The following is a 26156-nucleotide window of genomic DNA, read 5'->3' as shown; positions in this document are numbered from 1 at the left end:
CACCCACCACCACACTTGGCTAATTTTTTTTTGTTGTTGTATTTTTAGTAGAGATAGGGTTTCACCATGTTAGCCAGGATGGTCTCGATCTCCTGACCTCGTGATCTGCCTGCCTCGGCCTCCCAAAGTGCTGGGATTACAGGTGTGAGCCACTGCACCTGGCCTTTTTTTTTTTTTTTTTTGAGATGGGTTCTCACTCTGTCACCCAGGCTGGAGTACAGTGGTATGATCTCAGCTCACTGCAAGCTCCACCTCCCGGGTTCACACCATTATTCTGCTTCAGTGTCCTGAGTAGTTGGGACTATGGGCACCCACCACCACACTTGGCTAATTTTTTTTTTTTTTTTTTTGTATTTTTAGTAGAGTCAGGGTTTCACCGTGCTAGCCAGGATGGTCTCGATCTCCTGACCTTGTGATCCGCCTGCCTCGGCCTCCCAAAGTGCTGGGATTACAGGCATGAGCCACCATGCCCAGCCTGTGACCATCTTTTCTAAAATTGTTCCACTTTCCCATCACTCAAATCCTTTTATCCTGCTTTATTTTTCTTCCCAGCACTTTCCCTACCTGCTATGGTATTTCATATTTATGCATACATTTGATTAGAGCCTGCTTTACTAAAATGTAAGCTCCATGAGAGCAGGGACCTCATCTGAGCCTCACTTCTGCCTGTGGCCCTAGCACCCCTCACAGACACAGGGTCAGCATCGCTGCAGATCTAGATGGTGAAGACAGCACATGGACCTCTTGGTTTAACTAATTTTGTGTTGGAATTCAAAGGGCTCCAGTGCAGTTCTCCATTATTCAGATGAGAAAAGTAGGGCCTGCCCAGAGAGTGGAGAAATGGGTCCCAGGTCACACAGCTGAGTTGGACCTGGAATCCAGGTCACTTGCTTCCTGGAGCTCTGTCCACACAGGTGTCCCTTCCTGTCCTTGAATACAACTTGAACTTGGGCATTTGCCTGTAGGAGGTGAAGCTGGATTTTTGAAGTTTTGGTCCTTACCCAGGTAGCTCTGTAGGCCCGGGGCAGCCCCTGCGTTACCAGGGCCTGGAGAGAGCTCAGTAGGGCCAAGTGGGAACAGCAAATGAGAAAAGTGGACTGGGGAAGGCGACAGGGAGGGGTGGGGACTATGGTGGGTTGCAGAGTTCATGCTCCCTTCAACATCATCAATATAAATAAAAAATTAAAACACTTTGTTAGCATGTGTATGTATGTGTGTGTATTGCAATATTTGCAAAAAACAAAACAAAGTTAAAAAAAAAAACACACACAGGAAGGATATACCAGAAACTAATGAAACTGGCTCCCTTCAGCAGGTGAGTAGGAATGGAGTAAGGGGGATAGAAGGACTCTTCTGAGCACACCTTGCATAGAGTGGACCTTTTGGAACTATGTTAATGTTCCACATATTGAAAACAATAAAGTAACAAAGAAGAATGTAGACAGAAATGGCTGAGCCTACCTGTATTTCAAATGAATAACATAACTACATTGAAAAGAAAGAACCAATCCAAATAACAACTGAACCTGTATTCAAACTGTTACTTTGACCGTGGACCCTCAGTCCAAAGACAAAAAAAAATACTGAGTAAGATCAGATACATCTTGAGCTCTATTTAGAACATTTGTTTTTTTTACAGGGTATTGGTATGGCAATTCTGAAACTCCTTTTTGTGTAGGATTGAGCAAATAAGTAGATACATTGATGTTGATGGAAACCCAGGTTCTTACTGTTTGAGAATCAAGGAAATAGGGAATTGGGGAAGAATGGAAGAACTCTGTGGTGTTTGACTGGAACTGCAGAAATAGATATAGAGAGATGTGTTTGTTATTTATTCACACATACATATTCCCTCTCCCCTTTCTTTTTTTCCTTTTTTATTTTTATTTTTTATTTATTTATTTTTTGAGATGGAGTCTCGCTCTGCCACCGGGGCTGGAGTGCAGTGGCCGGATCTCAGCTCACTGCAAGCTCCGCCTCCCGGGTTTACGCCATTCTCCTGCCTCAGCCTCCTGAGTAGCTGGGACTACAGGCGCCCGCCACCTCGCCCGGGTAGTTTTTTTTTGTATTTTTTAGTAGAGACGGGGTTTCACTGTGTTAGCCAGGATGGTCTCAATCTCCTGACCTCGTGATTCGCCTGTCTCGGCCTCCCAAAGTGCTGGGATTACAGGCTTGAGCCACCGCGCCCGGCCTCTTTTTTTATTTTTTAAGAGACAGGGTCTCAGTCTGTCATCCAGGCTGGAATGTAGTGTTGCAATCATAACTCACTGCAGCCTTGAACTCTTGGGCTCAAGAGATCCTCCCACTTTGGCCTCCCAAAGTGCTGGGATTACAGGTGAGAGCCCCTGCGCCCAGCCACATATACACATTCCTTAGCGCTCTTTGCTGAAAGGACTTAAAAGCAATGACACCTCAGTACCAAGGAGCACATCTATTGCCCAGATCTTGGATTCTAAACATTTCCTGCTCCAGGAAACCAGGGCTCCTTGGAGAAATGGTTGATTCCAGGTTTGTACGAGATGAACCTGGAACATCTTGTGATGCCAGAGAGAAAGGATGTGCTCAAAAAATGATTGGGACACAGAAGGGACCTTGTGCTGGCCAAATCTGGGACAATTTGAGGATCAAAATAACTAATGAATAGTAATGGATTATAACTCACTGAATAAAATCAAAATCCATGAGTCTACACTGATAATAAAGGCAGAAAGGATAATGTAAACTAATACATATAAAAGGAATGATGGAGTTAGATAACTACCATTTGCAATCATCTTAGCAAAAATTGATTCAGGTAGTTGATTTCAGTTATCATCAATGGATATTAAAGCTAGTGGGTGAAAGGTGATGAGGAAAGGGACATTTACACCCAACAGTATTTCCCCACAGATAATATTGAGTAATTACAAAAGGGAGAAATGGCAGCTTCACAGTGGAGAAACATAGTGGACATCACCTTAATGGATGATTAAAATTATTTAACATCACCAAGAATGAGCCATGCCCCTATAGATGGAATTCCCTAAGGGCTTATCATCTATGTCGCGTTCCTGCCCATGCAATACCTAAATCTAATCACGACAAAGCATTACAGAAACCTAAACTGAGAGACATTCTATAAAACAACTGGCCTGTATTCTTTGAGTGTCAAGAATGTCAAGGTTATAAAAGAAAAAAAAGGCCGGGCGCGGTGGCTCACGCCTGTAATACCAGCACTTTGGGAGGCCGAGGCGGGCGGATCACAAGGTCAGGAGATCGAGACCACGGTGAAACCCCATCTCTACTAAAAATAGAAAAAATTAGCCAGGCGCAGTGGCGGGCGCCTGTAGTCCCAGCTACTCGGGAGGCTGAGGCCGGAGAATGGCGTGAATCCAGGAGGCGGAGCTTGCAGTGAGCCGAGATTGCGCCACTGTACTCCAGCCTGGGCGACAGAGTGAGACTCCGTCTCAAAAAAAAAAAAAAAGACTGAGGAGTGTTTTCAGATTAAAGGAGACTAAAGAGACACAACAACTAAATGCAATGTGCAACCCTAGCCTGGATGTTGGCCTGCTCCAGCAATGGCACCCCTTGTCTGTGGATAGGATGACCTGCCTGGTGATCACTGGCATTCCTGCCTGAACTGCCTCCTTTCATGATTGCAGAGCTGTGCCCCTCTCACATGTGCTCAACTTGTTTGTAACATTTAGATTAAGACACAAAGGAGGCTGCATGCAGTGGCTCACACCTGTAATCCCAGCACTTTGGGAAGCAGATGCAGGAGGATCACCTGAGCCCTGGAGTTTGAGACCAAACTGGGCAACATGGCAAAACTCGATCTCTACAAAAAACACAAAAATTAGCCAAGTGTGGTGTCATGTACTTGTAGTCCCAGCTACTCTGGAGGCTGAGGTGGGAGGATCACCTGAGCCTGAGGAGGCTGAGGCTGCAGTGAGCAGTGGTTGCACCACTGCACTCCAGCCTGGGTGACAGAGTAAGATCCAGGCTCAAAAAAAAAAAAAAAAAAAAAAAAAAAAAAAAGACACAAAGGGATGTTTGGTGCCAAGACATGAGGAATGCTTGATTCACCTGGCAATGTCTGGGATAAAGGACAGAATCACCACGTGGGTCCCCAGATGACAAATAGTTCTGAGTTGACAGTGGGGGTCCCCCTTGAAGCCTCAATTGGAGGAAGCAGGTTGTTGCAGTTATGGACCAGGAGGGGCAAGGAGTATGTGCATGATCCACATCAACCGATGTGAGCACTTGCTCCCTGGAGTGTGGCTGGAGGCCCAAGCCCAGCACAGTTGTGGCACAGATAGGCAGAGGTTGGGGCAAGAGAATACCATGTTTAGTAAAGCTGCTTGCGTATGCCTGCAGTTTAGCCTACGTTGGTGACCACATGGCTCCGACATGCAGTCCAGGCCAGGATGGACGGCCTGGGTGGATGTGGGATCCAAGCCACTCTCAGCTGTGCCCCTTGGGGAGGCTGCTGCATCTGTGTCCCTGTAATACGCCCCTACCACACCCATCACTTCAGGAGGCAAGACTCTGGGGCCACAGCCACATCAAGGCTAACAGGGATTGGAGGGAAGGGATTGACGTCTGGGACACAGGGGAGCCTGGTAAGAAGGGGTGATATGGATCCAGAAACCCCACTACTGGGTATACAACAAAGGGAGATGAAATCAGAATGTTCAAGAGATGTCTGCTTTCCCAGTTCACTGCAGCACTATTCACAATAGCCAAGATATGGAAGCACCCTGGTGTCCACTGATAGATGAACGGATAGAGGTAATGTGGTGCATATACATAACAGAGTACCATTCAGCCTTAAAAAAGGAGGAAATCTTGTCATTTGTGAAAACATGGGTGAATATGGTACACATTATGCTAAGTGAAATAAGCCAGGCACAGAAAGACAAACACTGCATGATCTCACTTACACGTGGCACCTATAAAAGCTGCCCTTATACAAGTAAAGAGTCAAATGCTGGTTACCATGGGCTGGGAGGAGAGGGACTGGGCAGATGTGGGTCAAAGAACACAAAATTTCAGTTAGACAGGAGGCATAAGTTCAGGGATCTTGTACAGCATGGTGACTATAGTTAACAACAACGTATTGTATTCTTGAAAAAAAGGAGTGATATAGGGGTACCAGAGATGTGCAGGACGATTGAAGATCATGGTCCAGCCTTGCAGGACCCCGGGGGACAGGGTGGGCACTCAGAGGCGGACCTCCAGCAGGTAGCGCAGGCGACACTGGCTCTCCTGGTAGATGAGGTACTCGCTCTGGGAGAATGTGGAGCTGCTGAACTCTGGGCAGGGCACAGGCTGGCCCTGGGGCACCACCACTCGCTGGCCATCCAGCTCCAGCTCTGTGTCCTGGGTCGGATCTGCAGGGCATAGCAAGGGCCAGGATGGCCCAGGGATCACTGGTCCCTGGCCTTATCAGTAAGTCCTGCCCCCTACGCTCTCCACGTCTGTCACAGGGCACGCCTGCTCATTTCCACCTTGCCCACCTCCAAACCACTGCAGGGGCTGGGGCTTCTGCCTGTGGTGTCTGCCCCGACTTCTCTCTGGGAAACTCGTACTCATCCTTCAATGTTCAGTCAAGACTCCTCTCTTTGAAGCCCTCCGGGATGCCCAGGAATGATTTGTTGAACCAGTGGATATTTATCAAATGACAAACTGAGTGACTGCAGGGAAGCTTCTTTTTGTCCCTCTTCCCAGCCCCCTCCCTGAAAATGTCCCAGCCCCTAGCTCGGCCCCACCTCTCTCCTTGGGCTGTCCAGCTTCTGAGGACTCACCAGGCTCGGTGTGGCCTCGGGCAATGACACTGTCAAAGCCGGGAGGTGGGCTCTTCAAGCTGGGGTTGTCCGTGGTGATATGGTGCTCTCTGCCCAGGGCCACCTCACCCAGGAACATGTAGCCGATATGGTGGGCCCCAGAGTTCATGCCAGTAACTGGAGGACACAGGGAGGCACCAGTGGGCAGCTCGGCCTTCCTCCTGCTGACCCACGGGGCTGCTCTCTGCTGCGATGTTATCCCTTCTAGGCTTTGCTGCTCCAGCAAGAAAAGGCTCACTCTCCTCCAGCCGTCACTTCCTCCTTGTCCTGGCCCACTCCCTCCCACCTTACTGTGCTCCCTATGGCCAGGCCTCTGCACCCTCTGCTGTCCTCACCAAGGTCAGCAATGGCCTCCCAGTGACCAAACCCGGGGCAAGGGCTTTTCTCCCTGGCCTGCTCTGCTGACTTTGCTCCTGACCTCATCAGTCCCTACCTGGGACTTCCTCGCCCTGGCTCTCCTGAGCCCTCCACCCCGCCACTCTTTCCTAAGCTCCTCTGCCCTCCTGGTGGACCCCTTGCTCTTGGTGACCTCAGGCATCCTAGAACTTCAGCCCCATCTGTTCTGGGATGAATCCCTTGTCCTTGCTCTCTTGGCCAGCTGGCCTCCAATGATGAGGTCAACCTGGGCTGAGGAGCTGGTCTGGGGAGGTCATTTTGGTGAGGACACTCCTGGCCGGAAACTCAGAAGTCACTGGAGACAGCATTGACCCTTTCCCACACGCTCCCCGTCCCACCTCCTACATGTACCTCTCACGGGCCCCCTCCCCTGCACCTCCCAGCCCTTGGGCCAGGCACACATCACATCCAGCCTGGATGAGAGCATGGCCTCCCTTCAGCCTCTGGCTGCTGCCCCTGTCTCCACAGCTGTAGCCACTGGGATCCTGCTACAGACAAGTCCAGCTGGGCTCACCATCACTCTCTGGATAAAGCCTCATCGATCGTTCTGTGCCCCTAACCCACCCTGCCCCCACTAGGCATTGCTCTGAGCTCCAGTATCAGGAAGTGTTTGGAAGCCCCGACCTGCCACATCCTCATATCCTCCCAGCCTCTCTGCCCATCCCCTTGCCTTGACATCTCTTTTTTATGTTTATTTTTTTCAGATGGAGTCTGGCTCTGTCACACAGGCTAGAATGTGATCATAGCTCATGGCAGCCTTAACCTCGTGGACTCAAGTGCTCCTCCTGCCTCAGCCTCCTGAGTAGATGGAACTACAGGTGTGTGCCACCACACCTGGCTCAAAGGCTCCCCCTTTACCCCCTCCCAGGTCTGGTTGGTGCACCCATCCTATCTGTATCACCTCCCCCAGGAAGCCATCCCTGACCATCAGACACTTCCTCTAAGAACCCCGCCGCCAAAGCCCAGGACAACCCACTGAGCACTGTAGTCATTAACCATTAAAGGATTCCTCTCTTGGATTCACCATGAGCTTCCAGTGGGCAAGGACTGGGTCCAATCCACCTTAGCCCAGGGCTTGGCCCAGAGGGGCACCTCACCATAGCCAGCTGACTTGCTGTTCTCTGAGGCAAAGTAGATTCCCTTGCCAACACGCCCACCAGAATGTGGCATGATGCGGAGCCCACTAGTAAGGATGGCGGCCACCACGGCCGTGTTGGTGCCATGCCACAGCAGCTTCCGATTACCCAGTTTGGAGTGGGCCTGGAATCTGTCTTCCTGAGTGGAGAGGAAGTGAGAAATGGGAGTTCTGCCACCCAAGCACTCAGGCGCCTTGCCCTGCTGCTCAGAGGTGTGACCAAGGCCTAGCGCCCCTCTGCTTACTCACATGCACTCATGGCCGGCAAAAACTGACCAGAGTTGCTAAACGATTTGCTAAGGGGCAGATAAGCCAAGGACATCTTCCTAAGGCACAGTGATGATGGGGGAGGGGGTGGAGGAACCTCCCTCACCTCCCCATCTCGGTTTACTTTCCAGACATGTTGAAGAGTAGGGCACCTGTAGTTGCTGCCAGTCTGATCTAGGTAGGTCTGTATCACCTGTGGGGAGAGCAGAAGCTGGTTGCCAGGGTGGGAGGCTCAGGAGCTAATCCCCCTCTTTTCTTTCCCCAGTCCCAAGCCCTCCTCAGGCCCTGGAGACACAAGAAGAGAAGGCTGAGGGTGAGTATTCCTCTGGGCACTTCGAGGGCAGGTGGGCAGAGGGACGGTGCCCACTGATAGCCTGGCCCCTCTATGGGGCCTAACTCACCTTGTACTCAGGTGCTCCAGAGTCTAGCAGCTGCAGCTGGCACTTGAGAAGTTGGTAGTCTCGGTCCAGGGGGTGTGGCACCTCCTCCACCATCTTCTCCTGCTCAGGGGCTGCCTGCAGGGCCTGGGCCAGCTCGATGTCTGCCAGCACCTAGGATGATGGGCCCTGGCAGCTTGTCTTCCCACTTGACCTCTGGACTGCCCTATTCTCTCTCACACAACTGGTACTGCAGCCACCCAAACTGTGTATCCACCTCTCCCTTCCCACCCTATCTGTCTGCCTGGCCTTCCCCACCCGTCTGTCAGCCTGCCCAGGCAACCCATCCCTGTGGGCCTTCTCGGCTACCTGTACCTCATCTCGCTCGCCTAGGCTGTCTGTTCACTGCCCCACTGCCTGCCCGCACCCCTGCCAGCCCTCACCAGCAGCATGTCCTTCTTGGCCTGCAGAAGCTCAGGGGAGTTGATGGGCGGGGGCCGGCTGCGGCCGAAGTTGTGCGGGATGACAGTGTAAAAGTGGGAGGACAGCTCCTCCAGGCTTTGGCCACCATCCGTGGGGCCTTTCAGGGCCTCCTCCAGAGCCTCCAAGGCCTCGAAGCCCCGTGCAATCTGTTGCTTGCTCAGCTTTCCCAGGGGCATCTTCTTCACATCTGGAGGGACAGGGGAGTGGGGAGACTCAGCCCCACAGCCCTGCCACCCTGAAGCCCCTGCCACTCTGCCTGCCTCTCACCCCTCACCCAGGTCCATGAGGGCCATGGTGTTCTTGAACATCTCCTTGCTGAAGATGTTAGTGACGAGCTTCTGCGTGGCTGGGTCCAGGGAGCAGGGCTGCACCCGCTTAGCCACAGTCCTCACTGGGCCTCCATCCACCTGAAGATAGAGGGCACATGTGGGCAGGAGCAGCTGGGCAGGGCGTGACACCAGACAGAGACCGGCCAGCCTGAGGCCAGAGGGGAGTTCTGTGGCTGAGGCTGCGCAGCTGGACAGTGGCAGAGCCCAACCAACAGGGACTCTCCAACCAGTCCCCTCCCTCAGCCCAGGGCCCGCCCACCTTCCCTGGCCATCTCACCTTCACCACAGCTTCCTGGGCCTCATCCTCTCCCTGTACTTCGATAAGCGTGTACTTGCCCGGATGAGCCACAAAGCGGTCCCGCTCCGCCCACTTGTTCTTGGTCTTTTCCCGAAATTTCTTCTCAAAGTCCTTCTTTGCATCTTCTAGCCTTGTGAAGTGGTTGATCTTCGACTGGCCTACCTCTCCCTGAAACCGACAGCCTTCAGGGGTATGTCCACCATCAACATTTGCTGGCCTGTGTGTTGGGCCAGGCCCTGTGCTGAGTGCCCCGGGACAGCTGGGGGTGTCCCCCCACTCAGTAGCTGTGGCCTTTTGGGGACCCTGGGGAGTATGTGCAGAGCAGGCGGGGCACTCACCACACGGCCCCAGCGGTTCCAGCAGGTGAAATGCTGGCCATCTTGGAGCAGCTGCATGATGTAGAACTTGTTGTTGTTGTTCCCGATGTTGGTCTGGTTCAGGGTGCAGTCGTAGTCCTCATGCACCTGGGCCAGAGGGGAGGTGGGGGGCAGGCTGGCTGGGGTCAGATGGGGTGCCTGGCTGCACACCGAGAGGGCTCTGATGGGGACAGGAGTCCAACAGCAGTGGGAGTCAGAGGGACCCTGTCTTGGAAGCTTGAGCGGTCACTGCTCTTCCGTAGGGGATGCGGTGTGAGAGGACATGGCTAAACCCTGACATGGGGGTGTGGGGAGTTCCGGGGGCACACAACTGGGCCCTGGATGGGGGAATCTGAGAGGGACATGGCTTTGCCCTGAGGGGACATGGGTGAGCACCCAGGAGAATGATGTAGTCAGAGCCTTTCCCTAAGTGTGGTTGGGGGAGGCCTGCATGGGGTCTGAAGGGCAGACGTGACCCGCCTGGACCCAATGGGACACAGCCCTGATGTCTGGGGTCAGGAGAACATGGCCTTGCTCTGGCGCTTACCTGGGGGCCTTGGGCTCCAAAACCAGAACTGAGCCCTGAGGGAGTGGCCTGGGTGTGTTTGTGCTTATCAGCGGGCAGGCTCTGGGCCTGACTGGGGACTGAAGCTCACCTGGGTCTCAGGGTTGCTGCTGAGTGGACATGTTGGATCCACACGGATTATGTGTTTCTCTGCAGGCATGGCCTTGAGGGCCTCAGCGGTGGAGCGGAAGGGGTCCTCCTCCCTTCCCCCCTGCTGGCCCTTCTTCTTCTCAGGGCCCTCAGTCTGTACCGAGCACTTTCGCTTTGGAGCCATGGCTGTCCTGGGGCACAGAGAGGCCCTTAGGCCTCCATGGTCTCCTCATCCCTAACCACCCACCCTCACTCCCCACCCCCGCCCTGGGCCAGCACAGCATCAACTTGCCCCACCCCAGGCTGGCCCTTCGGTGGCCTTCCACTGCGTCCTCTGTCCACCCTGACGGCATTCCCAGTCCCAGACCACACCCGGCTCTTTGTCACTCAGAAACGCCCCTTTCCCCAATCCCAAGTGCAAGATTAGGACCCTGTCCAATCTGCCCACTCGGGTCAACAGGGTCTGCCTGGCTCCCTACCCTCTCCAGCTCACCTGTGTGTCCCGAGGGGTAGGGAAAGTGAAAGGAGGATCTCTGTCTTCCACTTCAGGGCTCCTCCCACTGTGTCAGCTAGTTCAGCCCTGGCATGGTTGCCGGGCTGAGTCACTGAGCTATGGGGGAGGGTGGGCAGAGGCTCCTGGGGGCAGGATTCTTGGGGCCAGATTTATCCTCCGGAGCTTAGAATCCAGTGCTGGGAAGGCCAGGCTGGTCCTTCCCAATGGACTCAAGAGTTCTGAGGAGCCAGAACTCCAGATCAGTGGTCTTGAACTGCCAGAGGGCAAAGGCCACTCCCACCAGGCCTTGCCCTGCCCTGCCCTGCCCTGCCCTGCGGAGGGCTGTGGGCAGGACCGTAGGACACTCACCTAAGAAAAGCAGGGACATGGGAGAGGTCTTGGCTGCCACCTCACCTGGTTGTGTGCGCCTCCCTGGGCAGTCCCAGGTCTAGCAACTCTCCATGAGCCTTAGGAGTGAATTAGGGAGGGAATTCCCCAACAATCGCCAGAGGCCGGGGATGAGCTTGTGTGGGGAATTAGACATCGGCTATTTGGCCACCAGTGTGGTGAAGCAGAGGCTGGGGCAGGCCGAGTCAGGCGACCAGTCCCATGGACGGGTGGACACTCGATCTGGCATATCCAAGGCCAGGGCAGTCGCATCCGTAGCGCTGCTCCTGTGGCCGGGGCCTGCAGAGCACGCATCTGCCAGTCGCCCGGTGATCTTGGGCCCGGGTACGCAGCCTCCCTCTCCCCGGGGCTGCTTGGATCCCCGCTGGGTCTAGTGCCGGGCTGCCCAAGGAGGGGAGGAGTCACGCTCTAGAACGCGAAAGGACTCCGCGTCTCTGGCGCCCCCCAGCGGCCAAGGCGCGCAAACACAGAGAAGGCTCTTCCTCCGACTTCGAAGTCGGCCAGCAGCAGAGCGCAAGCGCCAGCTTCAGGCCGGAAGCGCCCGGGAGATACGGGCCTCCTACTCGAGCCTGGTGCGGGAGCCTAGGAACTTCAGGAGGCGGGGCCACAAGCGTGCATCCTATGGGTGCTGGGGGCGGGGCAGAGCCTGCCTAAGGACCCAATGGAGCAGTAAGAGGCGGGGCCCCGCGGGCGGTGGAAGCCTATCAGGACGCGGGGTCTTGCCATGCGGCTGGGGAGCTGGGAGGGTTCAGCTGCCACATGAGTTCCCCGGCGGCTGCTGCTACACTCTTGGTAGGCAGCATGTCGGCAATAGCCGGAGCTCGTAAGCGGGGAAAGCCGGCCTCTGGGGCCGGGGCTGGCGCGGGGGCCGGCAAGCGGCGGCGAAAGGTGAGCATGGCGCTTCTGAGGCCTGTGGTCAGCCCTGCTACTGGGTCAACCGTCATCCCATCCAGGGGACCTAGGTCCAGGCCCTTCCCCAGCCCTTCGCCCGGGATCCCTGCTGGACTCAGCTTCGTCCCTCTCTCCGCGGGCCAAATCCTAGAAAGCCGTGCGCTTAACCCGGGAGCCACGGCCTTTCCCAGTCCTGGGGTTCTGAGGGACCCGAGCGGGGGCCCTTGGTCATGCCAGGGTGGTCGGGACCCCTGACCAAAGAAAGGACCTTATAATTCCCAGGCCGACTCTGCGGGGGACAGAGGCAAATCCAAGGGTGGCGGCAAAATGAATGAGGAGATCTCCAGTGACTCTGAGAGCGAGAGGTGAGCTGTTCTTTTGCACGTAGTGGGAGGGAAAACTGAGGCCCATGGTGTGTGGAAGACTCAGTGAGTCCTAGCAGAGCTGAGCCTAGAACCCAAGACTCTGGCCCTTGGCTCTGAGATCATGGCTCTTTCCTTTAGTTTCTGGTCCTGCAGTCTCGTTTCTGCGAGGTCTCTGGGTGGGAAGGACCCTAGGCCCCAGTCCGAGGCCATTGAGACCTACTTAGTCTTTGGCAGGGACTGGACTGATTGTGAAATCGCAGGAAAACAGAACAAAGCTGTCAAGTATTTCTTGCATCCCTCTTCACTTGCCAGTTTTCCTGCAATTTCACGATTACTGGACTCCCCGTCTCTTAACGCGCCAGGCACTGTCTTTACTGTTGGAAATGCAGAGATAGGCAGGCAGGTGAAGAGAGTGTGTTGTAATGAGGTGTGTATTTTATAGTTGTGTGTTCTGGGAACAGAGGAGGGACTTTTAAATAGTGTCTTGAGAGATGAGGAGGAGTCTTTCACGGAGAGGTAGGGAAGGCCTTCAGGGAACAGCAAAGGTAGGCAGGCAGGTGAAGACAGGGTTGTGGTGAGATGTGTAGCTTATAGCTGTGTGTTCTGGGAACAGAGGAGGAACATTTAAATATGGTCTTGAGAGATGAAGAGGAGTCTGTCATGGAGAGGTAGGGAAGGCATTCAGGGATCAGAGGAAAGTCTGAGGTGTAAGTGTGCCAGAATGGGCACTAGGAAAGATGGAAGGGGGCTGGGCCTGGTAACTCACGCCTGTAATCGAAGCACTTTGGGAGGCCAAGGTGGGAGAATTGCTTGAGGTCAGGAGTTTGAGACCAGCCTGGGCAACATAGCGAGATCTTGTCTGTACAAAGATAAAAAAAGTTAGCTGGGTATGGTGGTCTGCACCTGTAGTCCCAACTACTTGGGAGGCTAAGGTTGGGGGATCCTTTCCCAGGAAGTTGAAGCTGCAGTGAACTATGATCATGCACTGCTCTCCAGTCTGGGTGACAGAGCAAGACCCTGTCTCTAAAAAATACACACACACACACAAACAGGAGGGCTGGTCATAGGTGCATGCAAATTGTAGAGGGCTTTGAATGCCTCCCTCATTTCTGCAAGGGATGGGTATGGTTGCTTGCAGGATTTCAAAGAGGGGTCAGGCAAGTGGTCAGGCCTGACCCTGTGGGTGGGAGGCTCTTGGACCAGAGAATCCTAGTGCCTTCCCTGTGAGCTGACTTTAGAACCTCACTTCTAAGATTGAGTACGTGTTGCCTTAATTTGCTCACAGAAAGACTTAATGTACTTTTCTTGTTTTTGTTTTTGAGGCAGTCTCACTCTGTTGCCCAGCCTGGAGTGCAGTGTTGCGATCTTGGCTTACTGTAACCTCTGCTTCCCAGGTTCAAGTGATTCTCCTGCCTCAGCCACCTGAGTAGCTGAGATTATAGGCCTGCACCACCATGCCTGGCTAATTATGTATGTTTAGTAGAGATGGAGTTTCACCATGTTGGCCAGGCTGGTCTCAAATTCCTGACCTCAAGTGATCCACCCACCTTAGCCTCCTAGAGTGCTGGGATTATAGGCATGAGCCTCCACACCCATCCATTAATGTACTTTTCTTAATCTGAAGGTTATTGTGGGTGAGTGTGTGACAAACTAGCGTGGGCTAAGTGCTTTTAAATATTTTTAGAATGTTGTGTTGTGAAGTGTGTTAGATACAGAAGAGTGAATGAGATATATTTGTACTACAGAGAGTAGTGGTAAATTGGTGAATCTCTGTACACTTACCACTTAGGTTAAGAACTAGAACATGGCCGGGCGCGGTGGCTCAAGCCTGTAATCCCAGCACTTTGGGAGGCCGAGACGGGCGGATCACAAGGTCAGGAGATCGAGACCATCCTGGCTAACATGGTGAAACCCCGTCTCTACTAAAAATACAAAAAACTAGCCGGGCGAGGTGGCCGGCGCCTGTAGTCCCAGCTACTCAGGAGGCTGAGGCAGGAGAATGGCGTAAACCCGGGAGGCGGAGCTTGCAGTGAACTGAGATCCGGCCACTGCACTCCAGCCTGGGCGACAGAGCGAGACTCCGTCTCAAAAAAAAAAAAAAAAAAAAAAAAGGCCGGGCGCGGTGGCTCAAGCCTGTAATCCCAGCACTTTGGGAGGCCGAGGCGGGTGGATCACGAGGTCAGGAGATCGAGACTATCCTGGCTAACATGGTGAAACCCCGTCTCTACTAAAAAAAAATACAAAAAACTAGCCAGGCGTGGTGGCGGGCGCCTGTAGTCTCAGCTACTTGGGAGGCTGAGGCGGGAGAATGGCGTGAACCCGGGAGGCGGAGCTTGCAGTGAGCCGAGATCATGCCACTGCACTCCAGCCTGGGAGACACAGCGAGACTCCGTCTCAAAAAAAAAAAAAAAAAAAAAAAAAAAAGAACTAGAACATTTGCAGAAACTTAGAAACCCCAACTGTCATTCCTAACTTGAGTTAATCATTTTTTTGGTTTCTTTGCTCTTCTTTTAAAAAATTAGTATTTTCCATTTAGGTATAATTTACATATAGTACCATTTACTTTTTAAAGTTATAGTTCAGTGAGTTTTGACAAACACACAACAGTCCTGTGACCACCGCTACCCTGAAGATAAAGGGTTTTATCACCCTCCAAAACTCCTCCTGCTCCTTTGTAGTCAGCCCCTCTCCCTCCCCCCCAGTCTCTGCTAACCACTGCCCCTGGAGTCATGCATTTTCTAGCATGTCCTGTAAATGGAATCATAGTGTGTCTTCCTTTGCATTTCTTTAGCATTCTGCCTCAAGCGTATGAATCCTTCAACAATAGATTGATTGGTTTGGCGAGATTGAGTAGAACTCTGAAGTTAACACAGGTCTCTTGGCTGTGTAAGGGAAGGGCAGCACTAGCCCTGTTGGCTGAAGGCTTGCCAGGCACAGGGCACTGAATTATTTCTGGGGCATGGTCCAGCTTTGGCTTTGCTGAGAGTTTTCGAGGTCCTTTCTGGGGAAGTCAGGGGCAGGGTTACGAGTGAGTCCTGGGAAACCCAGTTAGGGGAGTGGACAGAGACTAGATGTCTGCAGGCACATGATCAGAGGGAGTGGGCTGCCCTGGATTCTGTGCGTCTGAGTGCCCATGACCTACCCCCAGCTCCCAGGAGCGGGTCACAGCAGGACCTGTCTTTGAGTGAAGTGAGTACTCTCAGCTGGTCCTGAGGGCTGGGTCATGGAAGGGAAAGCAGTAACTTCACCAGTAACGGTCAATCCCCAAACAGTCAAGGTTCACTTGAAACCTTGTTCCCAGGGTAAAGGATGGTGCTGTGGTGATGACAGTCCCGGTGTGTCTGCCTGGTGATCCATGGATCTGATCCAGACTGCCCCCGTCATGTCTGGGGATGGTGTCATCTTTTCTGCTCTCTGTGTCACATCTCTGGTTTCTGGTATCCCTTCCCTTCTCTTTCCCAGTTTACCCTCTTGTTTGGGGAGCACATCCTCTATCCTTCTTAAGAAAGAGGGAGAAAGTTGTGTGGCACTTTGCACACCTGGCAGTGTCGTCGTTGATTGATTGACTGGGCATGGCATTTTAGGGGTCAGTGTATTCCTCCAGAGGTTTGTGTGTGAGGCTCCTTTGTCTTCTTGTTCTCAATATTGCTGTTGAGATGCCCGAGCATGTTGATTCCTGACTCTTTGTATGTGACCTGGTTTCTTTTGGAAGCCTGGTTTCTCTTGGAAGCCTCCTCTTTCCCCCAGAGTTGAGAGGCTTTAGTGATCTCTTTGGGATTTGGGTCTGTTTCCACCCCTACGTGGGGCACTGAGTGGGGCCTTTTAGTTTGGGGAGTCACATCCTTCAGTTTTCTGCTGTGTAGTCACTGGCCATGTGGGTTGGCAGGGAATGGGAAAGGTTGGATGGCAGGGCGGGCATTCAGAAGGCACGATCCTAGCGGCCAGAGGAACAAGGTGGGCCCCTCAGACCCAGCCCCTTCCTACCCAAAGCCTAGCTCCAAGGAAGCCTGAAGAGGAGGAGGAAGAGCTGGAGGAAACTGCACAGGAAAAGAAGCTGCGCTTGGCCAAGCTCTACCTAGAGCAGCTCCGTCAGCAAGGTGAGCCAGTGGGCAGGCTAGCCATGGGCAGGGCTTGTGCCTGCGCTGTTCTGCTTCCCTCTGCTGCAACCCCAGCCACTTGATGGGTGACTGACATGGGTTTCCAGTGGGTGCCCGGGCTGTTGGTGCTGGCTGCTCTGTGGGGGTGGCCAGGAGCTCTCATGGGCCTCCTGGGGAGCCTGCAGGGGGCTGATCCGATAAGTAAAGGCAGGAGGAAACCCTCCAGCCTGCCCTCCCCTCTGCTGAGGCAGCTGGAGCTTCCTGCATTACCCAGCCCTGTGGCAGTGGGATGGAAGGGGAAAGAGGCGTCTCAGCCTCAGTTTACTTGGTCTGGTCTGTCCTGCGCAGAGGAGGAGAAGGCTGAGGCCCGTGCATTTGAGGAGGATCAGGTGGCAGGGCGCCTGAAGGAGGATGTGGTAAGTGGAGGGAGAGGTGGGGAGGGCGGGGGTGGAGCTGATCTGCTCCCAGGGTCTCATCCATCTCTTCTCTGTGCAGCTCGAGCAGAGGGGCCGGCTGCAGAAGTCGGTGGCAAAGGAGGTGAGTGGGCATGGTACTTTGGTATAAGGTTAGAGGGAGTTGGGGGCCGCACCTGGGCTGGTGGGCAGGTGGCTCAGTGTGGGCTCAGTGTGTGGGAGTCTTTGCTCTGGAACATGATGGACACTTGGGCCTATCCGGTCAGGTAAGGATCTGGTCCTTGTAGCCTTGGGTCTTGTTTTCCTTCTGGCCTGGGTAGGAAAGGCCAACACTGCGTGGTGGGGTTGGTGGGGTGGTGCCTTTATGCCACTAGCCGCAGTGACCCAGCACCTCTCTGCCCAGATCCAGGCCCCAGCCTCAGCTGACATTCGTGTTTTACGGGGGCACCAGCTTTCTATCACATGTTTGGTCATCACCCCCGATGACTCGGCCATCTTCTCTGCTGCCAAAGACTGCACCATCATTAAGTGTGAGTGAGTGCCTGGGAGGGGCTGCAGCCCTCAGGGCAAATCCGGGAGGGCTGGTCAGGGCAGTGGGAGTGGTCACGGCAGGCTGAGCCCTGAAGTGGAGACGTCTCTGGAGGCAGGTTTGCTGCCCTAGAGGTGCTCTCTGGGTGACAGTGGAAGCTGCTGCCCAGCAGTGGGGCTTATGAGCTCCCTGTCCCTAGTGACCTTCTGGCAAAGTCAGGAAGATGATTTAATGGGAATTAATGCCGCAGGTGGGTGGTTGGACTAGAAGACATTTGAGGCTGTGCAGTCCTTGGATTGAGTGCCTGGTCCTCCTGCGTTCCCATCTGTTGCTGGCTGAGCAGTTCCTTCTCCACCCACTGTAGTAACAGGAGAGCTCACACCATCAATCCCAAAGCCCTTGTGCATCTCTTCTCTTCTTTGGGCTTCATGGCTGCTGTTTGGCACTAATGTCCCTCTTCATAGATGAGGAAACTGAGGCAGCTTGTCCTGAGGCTCATGGTGGCTGAGCCAGGTCTTCTGGCGGAGTCCGGGACCTTTGCCATGGCTCTTGTTTCCATGCTGCCCCTTGAGGGAGGTTACCAGCCAGCCCTATTCCCCCATCCCAGTAGCTTCTCCCCCACCCCCAATGGCAGGGAGCATGGAGAGTGGACGGAAGCTTCATGTGATTCCTCGAGCCAAGAAGGGTGCCGAGGGAAAACCCCCTGGCCACAGCAGCCATGTCCTCTGCATGGCCATCTCCTCCGACGGCAAGTACCTTGTAAGGCCAGGTTGGCCCTGGGGGCAGGTGGGAGGTCCGGTGCACGGTGGGTGCCTGTGGTCATTGTCTTCATTCCTGCAGGCCTCGGGTGACCGCAGCAAGCTCATTCTCATTTGGGAGGCCCAGAGCTGCCAGCATCTGTACACCTTCACAGGACACCGTGATGCAGTGTCGGTGAGGAGCTGGATCTACCCCAGTGGATCTTTAGCGGGCACATGCTAGTGTTTTAGGTTCAGTGCTGGCTTCTGGGGTCCGCGTCCTCAGGGAACCTGCATCCTGGGGTAGCGAGTGGGTAGTGAGTGGTGCTGTAAAATACATAAGTGGTCTAGAGGGATGGAGAGGAGCTGGGGGAGACCAGGCTGAGCTTGCTCGGGAATCAGGGATGGCCTTGAGAAGCTGTCTCTGGGTGGGATGTGGTGGCTTTTGCCTATAATCCTAGGACTTTGGGAGGCCAAGATGGAGGATCATTTGAGCCCAGGAGGTGGAGGCTGCAGTGAGCTATGATCGCACCCCTGCACTCCAACCTGAGCAATACAGCCGGGCTGCACAAAAATGCCTCACAGGACGTGCTGCAAGGCTTGGTTTTTGGGAAGTCCTCCCTGGGCCTGAACTGTCTCTTGCCTGCTGTAGTCCAGGTCCCCTTTGTCCTCTCCCCATGCACCCTTAGGGGCTGGCATTCCGCAGGGGCACCCACCAGCTCTACAGCACATCCCACGATCGCTCCGTGAAGGTGTGGAATGTGGCAGAGAACTCCTATGTGGAGACACTGTGAGTGTGTATGGGAGAGGGTGTGTGGATGGCGTGGGAGAGGGTGTGTGAGTGTGCGTGCGTGAGTTCACGCAATACCCCTATCCTGCTCTGTCTGGCCCTCCAGCTTTGGACACCAGGACGCAGTGGCTGCTCTGGATGCCTTGAGCCGGGAGTGCTGTGTGACGGCTGGGGGCCGGGATGGGACTGTACGTGTGTGGAAGATCCCTGAGGAGTCCCAGCTTGTCTTCTATGGCCACCAGTAAGGTGGCCTGCTGTGCCAGTGGGGGCTACATGGGCTGGGGGTGGGCTTGGGCCACGCCCCTCACAGCCCCTTTCTCCAGGGGCTCCATCGACTGCATCCACCTAATCAATGAGGAGCACATGGTGTCTGGCGCGGATGATGGGTAAGAGCTCCTTTGGATGTCTCTGGCCACGGCTTCGGCTCCCGAGCGCTGGCTGCCCATGGGGCCCTGAGCGTGCCTCAGGGTACCCCCAGTGGGGGAGCTGTTGTAACCTCTTCATAGTTGAGGATGCTGAGGCAGAGAGCTCAGATGACCTTGCCTGGGCTGTGTGCTGTTGATCCCTTCCTGTCATGTGGCCTTTTTTCTTTCTTTTTAGAATTAAAAAAAATTTTCTGTGGGTGCTTAGTAGGTGTATGTATTTATGGGGTACTTGAGATGTTTTGATACAGCATGCAGTACGTAATAATCACGTCATGGGAAATGGGGTACCCATCCCCTCAAGCATTAATCCTTTGTGTTACACGTGTGGTATTTTCTGCCTCTGGCCCCCTCACTGCTGTATTCCCTCCCTGTCTACAGCTCTGTGGCCTTGTGGGGCCTCTCCAAGAAGCGACCACTTGCCCTGCAGCGTGAAGCTCACGGGCTGCGGGGAGAACCAGGCCTGGAGCAACCCTTCTGGATATCGTCGGTGGCAGCCCTCCTCAACACAGATCTCGTGGCTACAGGTGGGTGCCCTGAGAGGCAGGGAGGAGCGGTCGCCGGGTGGGCCGGTGCGGGGGTTGCTCACTGTTGTCTCCCCAGGCTCCCACAGCTCCTGCGTGCGGCTTTGGCAGTGTGGGGAAGGCTTCCGGCAGCTTGACCTTCTCTGCGACATTCCCCTGGTGAGTAAGTGGGCTTGAATGCTCAGCCTGTCTCTGCCACACTGCTGAGGCCCCTGGAATTAGCTCTTTAAGGTCTGTCTTCCTGCCAGAAGGGAACCTTCTCAGGGCAGGGCCAGCTCATAGCACTGGGCCTGGCAGGAACCCTCCTCACTTTCCCCGCTCTGCTCCCCTTCCTATCCTAGGCCCTGTCCAGGGTGCTGGGGTACAAGTCAGGAGCAGCATGGGCAGAGGCATGGAGACCTGGCCCTGTGATGGATTCTGCACCGCTGGTGCCAGATTGGGTGCCAGGCTAGAGCGTGTGGACCCTACTGTCCACACTCGGGTGACCTGGGGGAGGGTGGCAGGATCTGTCAGTGATGTGTGCTGAGAATGCAGGGTCTAGGTCAATGGGGACAGTCATGGGGTCTCCAGGGCCCCACCACCAGGAGCCAGCCTCAGGCCATACTTGGTGTACACTGCCTCCTTCATCCTCACAAACTCACTGCCAGCCCCGTGCTCTGCTTACCGCCATCTCGCAGATGTGGAGGCTGAGGCCCCAACAGGTGAAGGGCTGGCCTGTGTCACCAGGTGGCAGGAGGCAGAGCAGGGATTTAACCCAGGCCTGGTAAGGCCCGGCCCTTAACTGTGATGCTGAGGACGGTGGTGGAGGGGCATTCTGATGTCTGTCTGTGTTGTCTCTCTCTCTGCTCAGGTGGGTTTTATCAACAGCCTCAAGTTCTCCAGCTCTGGGGACTTCCTGGTGGCTGGGGTGGGGCAAGAGCACAGGTATGTGTGGCCCTCGAGGGTTCAGGTAAGGTGGTGCAGGCTGGACAGCTGGGTGGAAATGGGGTGGAGACTGGGCCGAGTCTCAACTGCTTCTTGCGCTGTCTGCAGGCTTGGCCGATGGTGGAGAATCAAAGAGGCTCGGAATTCTGTCTGCATCATCCCACTCCGCAGGGTCCCCGTACCCCCAGCTGCTGGTTCCTGACACTCTTACCCTCCTTATTTAAGTCCTTCCCAGGCCATGCCCCACCCTCTTTGTATTAAAAGCCTCCTCTTTTGGGCCTTGTCTCTTGTAGCTTCTTGGGGGAGTGGGGGTGGGAGTGCATCAGGGACTGGGTGGGAGGCGGCCTGGGGAGGGACAGGACTCCAGCAGTCTCCTAGCTCTGCCCCTCTGCTAGCCTGAGGGCTGTTATCCTTTTCCAAAGAACTTGGGATGGAGACCTCAACTGGCTTCTGGCTCCTGGTCCCTGTGTGTCCTACACGACCTCATCAGGCTAGCTGCCCACCACTGCTCTGGGGTGGTTGGGGTCAGAAGCTACTCACCCCTCAGCTCAGAAGCCATGGCTTGTAAGGGCTGGTGCAGGGGTCAGGACTGGGCTTTAGACAGTGGACCTGCATGTCATACTGGCTTGGCTTCCTCTCCCAGGTCAGGTCAGGAAGCTGGAGGGGACAGACTGCCTCTGAGGTGTGGGGATCGGGAGTGGGAGTGTGAGTGGGACCCTGCACCGTGGGCTTACTGTTTGGAGACAGGGGTCCAAGTTGGGAAGAGCTCCGTCTTTGGTCTGAATGTCAGAACCAGGCTACAGTGCTTATCACAGTCAGGACCTACCTGCCAGGCAAGCGAGTCAAAGGAATGTTCACTCTCTCTGATTTCACCGAGTGGGTAGCTCCCTCCTGCTGTGGGGTGAAGCCAGTGAGGAGGAGGCAGAGGTGGACTGGAGGTGTAGAGGCACAGTGAGGTTCCTTCCTGTCAGGAAAAAGGAGAAGGAGGTATTAAGGGAAAGCCCTGTGCCCATGGGGCCCTGAACCTGTGAAGGAGTGGTGCAGTCCCCTGAGAGATGAAGCCACAGGGCTTCCCTTGACCCTATGCTCACGAGGCCTCCCCCTCAGACTGACCTGTGCCTGCAGTTAACCTGGGGCCAGAGGGATCAGGTTCAGGCTGAGCCTCTGAAAAATCATTTTTTTTTTTTTTGAGACAGAGTTTTGGTCTTGTTGCCCAGGCTGGAGTGCAGTGGCATGATCTCGGCTCACTGCAACCTCTGCCTCCCAGGTTCGAGCAATTCTCCCGCCTCAGCCTCCCAAGTAGCTGGGATTATAGGTGCGTGCCACCACATCTGACTAATATTTGTATTTTTAGTAGAGATGGGGTTTTGCCATGTTGGCCAGGCTGGTCTTGAACTCCTGACCTCAGGTGATCCACCTGCTTCGGCCTCCCAAAGTGTTGGGATTACAGACATGAGCCACTGTGCCCAGCCTGAAAAATCCTATTACAGATGAGATGTTGATAGAATTCATTCACTCCTGTGTCCCGTCTCAAATTGAGCTCAGCAATGTCATAAACACCTGAAGAACACTGTGAACAACACAGAGAAGCTGCTGAACGAGAAAACCCTTTCCTAAGTACATTCTCTTCAAATGAGAACAAGGACTCCAGATTCAAAGTGAAGATAACTTCTCCCATGTTTTCTATTCTCAGCCTTGCTCCGTCAGGGCTTCGTTGCTATTGGATTCTTGAGCAGGAGCTGCTATCAGCAAATATGGTGCCTTCAGCCTCTCCCACAACCCTTCCCCTCACCTCTGCTTTGGCCAAAATCTGGCTGTTCCGGGAGGGTTGCGTTCCACCTAGCTCTCAGGCTGAGACTGAGTAGGTGTTCTCCCTGGCTCCTGCATCTGTTAGCTATTGCTGGGTGCAAACCATCCTAAAACTGGTTTAGAATCATTAGTGTGCATGGATCTGTAGACCAAAGGGTTTTTTTTTGTTTTGTTTTGTTTTGTTTTTTGAGACGGAGTCTTGCTCTTGTTTCCCAGGCTGGAGTGCAATGGTGCAATCTCAGCTCACTGCAACCTCTGCCTCCCAGGTTCAAGTGATTCTCCTGCCTCAGCCTCCCGAGTAGCTGGGATTAGAGGCATGCGCCACCATGCGCGGCTAATTTTGTATTTTTAGTAGAGATGGGGTTTCTCCATGTTGGTCAGGCTGGTCTCGAACTCGCGACCTCAGGTGATCTGCCCACCTTAGCCTCCCAAAGTGTTGGAATTACAGGCGTGAGCCACTGCACCGAGCCCAGCTGGGAGTTTCTTCTGGTCCCAGCTGAGCTTACCCATGGCTTTGCAGTCAGTTGTGTGTTTGAAGCTCTGCTGACCTTGACTTATCTATGTTTGGAGGTTGACTGGCAATGGACACACTGGGAAAACTTCACTTCCATATGTGATTTCTCATTCTCCAGCAGGCTAGCCCAGGCCAGGAGAGAAGCATGCAAGTCATCTAGAGGTCTAGGCTTGGATATGGCACTTCTATTGCATTCAGTTGGCCAAAGTGAATGGCAGGCCATCCCAGATTCAAGGGAAGGAAGCTTCATCTCCTGATGGGAGTGACTGCCATGTCATTTTGTGAAGGGCACAGAAATGGGACATTTCGGCAGGGAATCCACATAGTCTACTGTCCAGTGCAGAACATCACTCCGTCTTTCTCCTGCCAGAGCTAGGCTCTTCTTACTCCTGATTTGGCAGAGGATGTGCTAGAGGGCAACCTCAGACTCTGATTAATGGTGCAGGAAGAGTCAGGGATGAACGGCCAGACCCTAGCCCACTGGCCAAGATTTTTTTTTTTTTTTTTTTTTGGAGACAGGGCCTCGCTCTGTCATCCAGGCTGGAGTACGGTGGCGAGATCTTGGCTCATTGCAACCTCTGCCTCCCTGGTTCAAGTGATTCTCATGCCTCAGCCTCCCGAGTAGCTGGGTTTATAGGCATGAGCCACTAGACCTGGCTAATTTTTGTATTTTTAGTAGAGACGAGGTTTCACCATGTTGGTCAGGCTGGTCTCAAACTCCTGGCCTCAAGTGATCTGCCCACCTTGGCCTCCCAACGTTCTGGGATTACAGGCATGAGCCACGGCAGCTGGCCGCCCCCTGGCCACTATTAGGAGGTTGGCATGACAGATGAGCAGCCAGTATCCACTCTTCCCTCCTGCCTGAGAATGGGCCTAGGAGTATGGTCTGAACCTCTGAACCACCCAAATCACTGTCATTCTGGGGGAATCTACCATCAATTCTAACTTCAAAAGGGAAACTAGAAATCAGGGAGGTGAAGGCAATAGGGCTGACAGCCCACCTTCTTTCCACAAACAAGAAGGGTTGAGGCCACTTTATGGAGATGGTGACAGTAATATGTCTTTGATACCTGTTGTGTGGTCTGCCAGGTACTCATTCCCATTTCCTTCTGAAAGTGTAACTCCAATTTCTCTTGGAAAACTATCCCTTGCACCTTGTAACATATCCCTCCAACCATCCATCCATCCATCCGTCCAACAAAACTTTGTTGTGTTCCAGTGAAGCCCCAGCTCCTGTTCTAGGCTATGGGGATACAGAAATGAACAAGAAAAAGTTCCTACATTCAAGGAGCCTACCTCTGAAGGTATAAAGCATGTAAATAAGCAGATACAATGCAAATCCAGATGATTAGTGTTATGAAGAGGTCAAGCAGAGTGAGAGGACAGAGACTGGGTAAGGTTTCTGGAGAAGTGACATCCAGTGAGACCTGAATGATGGGAAGATCTGGGGGAAGAGCACCCCCAGTCTTGGAATCATCTGTGCAAAGGCCTAATACAAGAGAATCTTCCTCAAGGAGCCACTTTCCAGGGCCTCCTGACTAGAGAAGTGTGTGGACAGAAACCCCAGGCAGAGGTAAGACAGAGGGGTAGCTGGTGCAGGATGGGGTTGGCTGCCAGCTAAATGCCCTGCCTCTCTCAACCCCTCTTAGTCTACCATGTCTCTGCCTCATTTGTCTTCCCCACCCCTACCTTTCCAGTGCTGGCTCTTCTGGCTGCTGTCCAGTTCCCAGTGCTGAACTCCACCTTCCCCAATGCGGAGCTTCCTCAATCCCAGCCCAGTCACTTCCTGCTCACCCCCACCTCTTTCTGGGGACACTGGGTACAGGGAAGCACAGTGACAGGACCTGTCCCTAGGCATGGAGAAAAGGGTATTGGGACTTTAGGGCGTTGGGTCTCCTTACAGAAGCATCTGGTCTTCTTTTACTTTATAATATTCATTCATTCAATGAGCATTTATTTAGTACTTGCTCTGTGCTGGCACTTTTTAGCATCTGGGGACACAAACGAGGGAAATGCTCAGATTCTGCCAGCAAGGAGCCAGATGAAGGAAGAGACCAGCTAGCAAAGGTGACTGCATAAGATCAGGGGAGGACCACAGGTGGATATAGATCAGGTGGAGATCTTTAAAGGGGGCCATGGGGCTTCCCAAGGTGCAGGATCCACCAAGTAAACTCCTGGGTCCTCCTGGGAGGCTGCTGTGCCAGGGGCTGCATGTGAGGGTCACTTATCTGGGGATGGGGCTGGGGCTGCTGCAGAAGAAATGCCTGAGGCAGGGGCTGAGGGTTGCCTTAGAACAGCCCATTCCCAGGAGACCTGCGTTCCCTCCTCTGCAGGCCATGGGCCTGGGAGCACAAGCAGAGGGCTGGTCCCACTGGGACCCTCACTGAGTCCTGCTTTCTTCTCCCTTTTCCAGCCCTCCCTCAAGGGGCCTACTGAGAACCTCTGGGGGAAACTCTGGTAGAGGAGGTGGAGAATTGTGGGGGTGGGATGGGAGAATGGTACCCTAGGATGCTGGTACTTCTGTGCTCAGTGACCTTGTCTTGCTCCCTGTGCTTCATCCCTTACCCCGGCTCCAGGAGGCTCACTCCGCCATGCTTGCCCCAGCTCCCTCACCCAGCACATCCTCCAACCTCCCCTTGGATGGCATCTCCCTCTGCTCCTCAGCCCCTGGGATGCCTCCTCCCTGCCCACTGGCTAGAGGCTGAGCTGGTCTTGGTGGTACTCAAGGCCCCAGCACCCACCTGGCCTCTAGGGTCACCTCATCCACCAATCCCCCAGCCCCTGGGTCTCTTCCCCATCTGGGCCTCCCTCCATTCTGGGCTCCAGCTCTCTAGTCACCCTAGGCTCCAAATGTGGGATCTTTCCTATGCCCTTGGAGTGTAAGGACCTTCATCTCTTTGCTTCTCATATAGACCCAAATAAGAGGATCATGCTGGGTGGGATAACTCATGCCTGTAATCCCAGCACTTTGGGAGGCTGAGGTGGGCAGATCACCTGAGGCTGGGAGTTTGAGACCTGCCTGACCAACATGGAGAAACCCCATCTCTACTAAAAATACAAAATTAGCTGGGCATGGTGGCACATGCCTGTAATTCCAGCTACTCGGGAGGCTCAGGCAA

The 26156-nt window shown here is 54.1% G+C and overlaps 2 protein-coding genes across 10 annotated transcripts; one reads left to right on the top strand and one right to left on the bottom strand.

Annotated features, from left to right (window-relative positions):
• Positions 1-4809: 4809 nt before the first annotated feature.
• PARP3 (poly(ADP-ribose) polymerase family member 3) lies at positions 4810-11394 on the bottom strand. 7 transcript variants are annotated; one of them, XM_005547289.5, is made up of 11 exons: positions 11029-11394; positions 10123-10312; positions 9449-9574; positions 9090-9278; positions 8758-8890; positions 8444-8670; positions 8025-8174; positions 7730-7816; positions 7319-7496; positions 5787-5942; positions 4810-5372 (listed from the first exon to the last, which is right to left on the bottom strand). In XM_005547289.5, the coding sequence occupies exons 2-11, from the start codon at positions 10303-10305 to the stop codon at positions 5203-5205; spliced, it is 1599 nt and encodes a 532-aa protein (XP_005547346.2). In that variant the 5' UTR covers positions 10306-10312; positions 11029-11394; the 3' UTR covers positions 4810-5202. The 7 variants fall into 7 exon arrangements, with proteins under 7 accessions (XP_005547346.2, XP_073888456.1, XP_045242107.1 ...); XM_074032355.1 differs by having other exon boundaries at positions 9449-9647; positions 10123-10307; XM_045386172.3 differs by having other exon boundaries at positions 10123-10307.
• Positions 11395-11795: 401 nt separating this feature from the next.
• On the top strand, positions 11796-20992 carry RRP9 (ribosomal RNA processing 9, U3 small nucleolar RNA binding protein). Of its 3 annotated transcripts, none has more exons than XR_012431232.1 (15): positions 11796-11910; positions 12196-12278; positions 16269-16375; positions 16724-16791; positions 16871-16912; positions 17192-17318; positions 17952-18076; positions 18158-18250; positions 18744-18844; positions 18951-19032; positions 19168-19230; positions 19648-19793; positions 19870-19949; positions 20641-20714; positions 20823-20992. XR_012431232.1 is itself a non-coding variant. In XM_074032356.1 (15 exons), the coding sequence occupies exons 7-15, from the start codon at positions 18036-18038 to the stop codon at positions 20914-20916; spliced, it is 816 nt and encodes a 271-aa protein (XP_073888457.1). In that variant the 5' UTR covers positions 11796-11910; positions 12196-12278; positions 16269-16375; positions 16724-16791; positions 16871-16912; positions 17192-17318; positions 17952-18035; the 3' UTR covers positions 20917-20992. The 3 variants fall into 3 exon arrangements, 2 of the variants coding, with proteins under 2 accessions (XP_073888457.1, XP_005547333.2); XM_074032356.1 differs by having other exon boundaries at positions 17952-18065; positions 18951-19085; XM_005547276.4 differs by having other exon boundaries at positions 18951-19085.
• Positions 20993-26156: the final 5164 nt, after the last annotated feature.

The sequence above is a fragment of the Macaca fascicularis genome, chromosome 2, assembly GCF_037993035.2.
Source record: "Macaca fascicularis isolate 582-1 chromosome 2, T2T-MFA8v1.1".
Classification (NCBI taxonomy): Eukaryota; Metazoa; Chordata; class Mammalia; order Primates; family Cercopithecidae; genus Macaca; species Macaca fascicularis.
This window is presented reverse-complemented; position numbering and strand designations above follow the sequence as displayed.

Excerpts from the sequence above, each read along its gene's own strand:
- PARP3 (XM_005547289.5), bottom strand. The coding sequence starts at position 10,305 with ATGGCTCCAAAGCGAAAGTGCTCGGTACAGACTGAGGGCCCTGAGAAG. Across the intron at positions 8,671-8,757 it reads CATGGCCCTCATGGACCTGG|ATGTGAAGAAGATGCCCCTG; the intron begins GTGAGGGGTGAG and ends CTGTCCCTCCAG. Across the intron at positions 5,943-7,318 it reads CAGCAAGTCAGCTGGCTATG|TTACTGGCATGAACTCTGGG; the intron begins GTGAGGTGCCCC and ends TGTGTCCTCCAG.
- RRP9 (XM_005547276.4), top strand. The coding sequence starts at position 11,824 with ATGTCGGCAATAGCCGGAGCTCGTAAGCGGGGAAAGCCGGCCTCTGGG. Across the intron at positions 11,911-12,195 it reads CCGGCAAGCGGCGGCGAAAG|GCCGACTCTGCGGGGGACAG; the intron begins GTGAGCATGGCG and ends TATAATTCCCAG. Across the intron at positions 18,251-18,743 it reads GACACCGTGATGCAGTGTCG|GGGCTGGCATTCCGCAGGGG; the intron begins GTGAGGAGCTGG and ends ATGCACCCTTAG.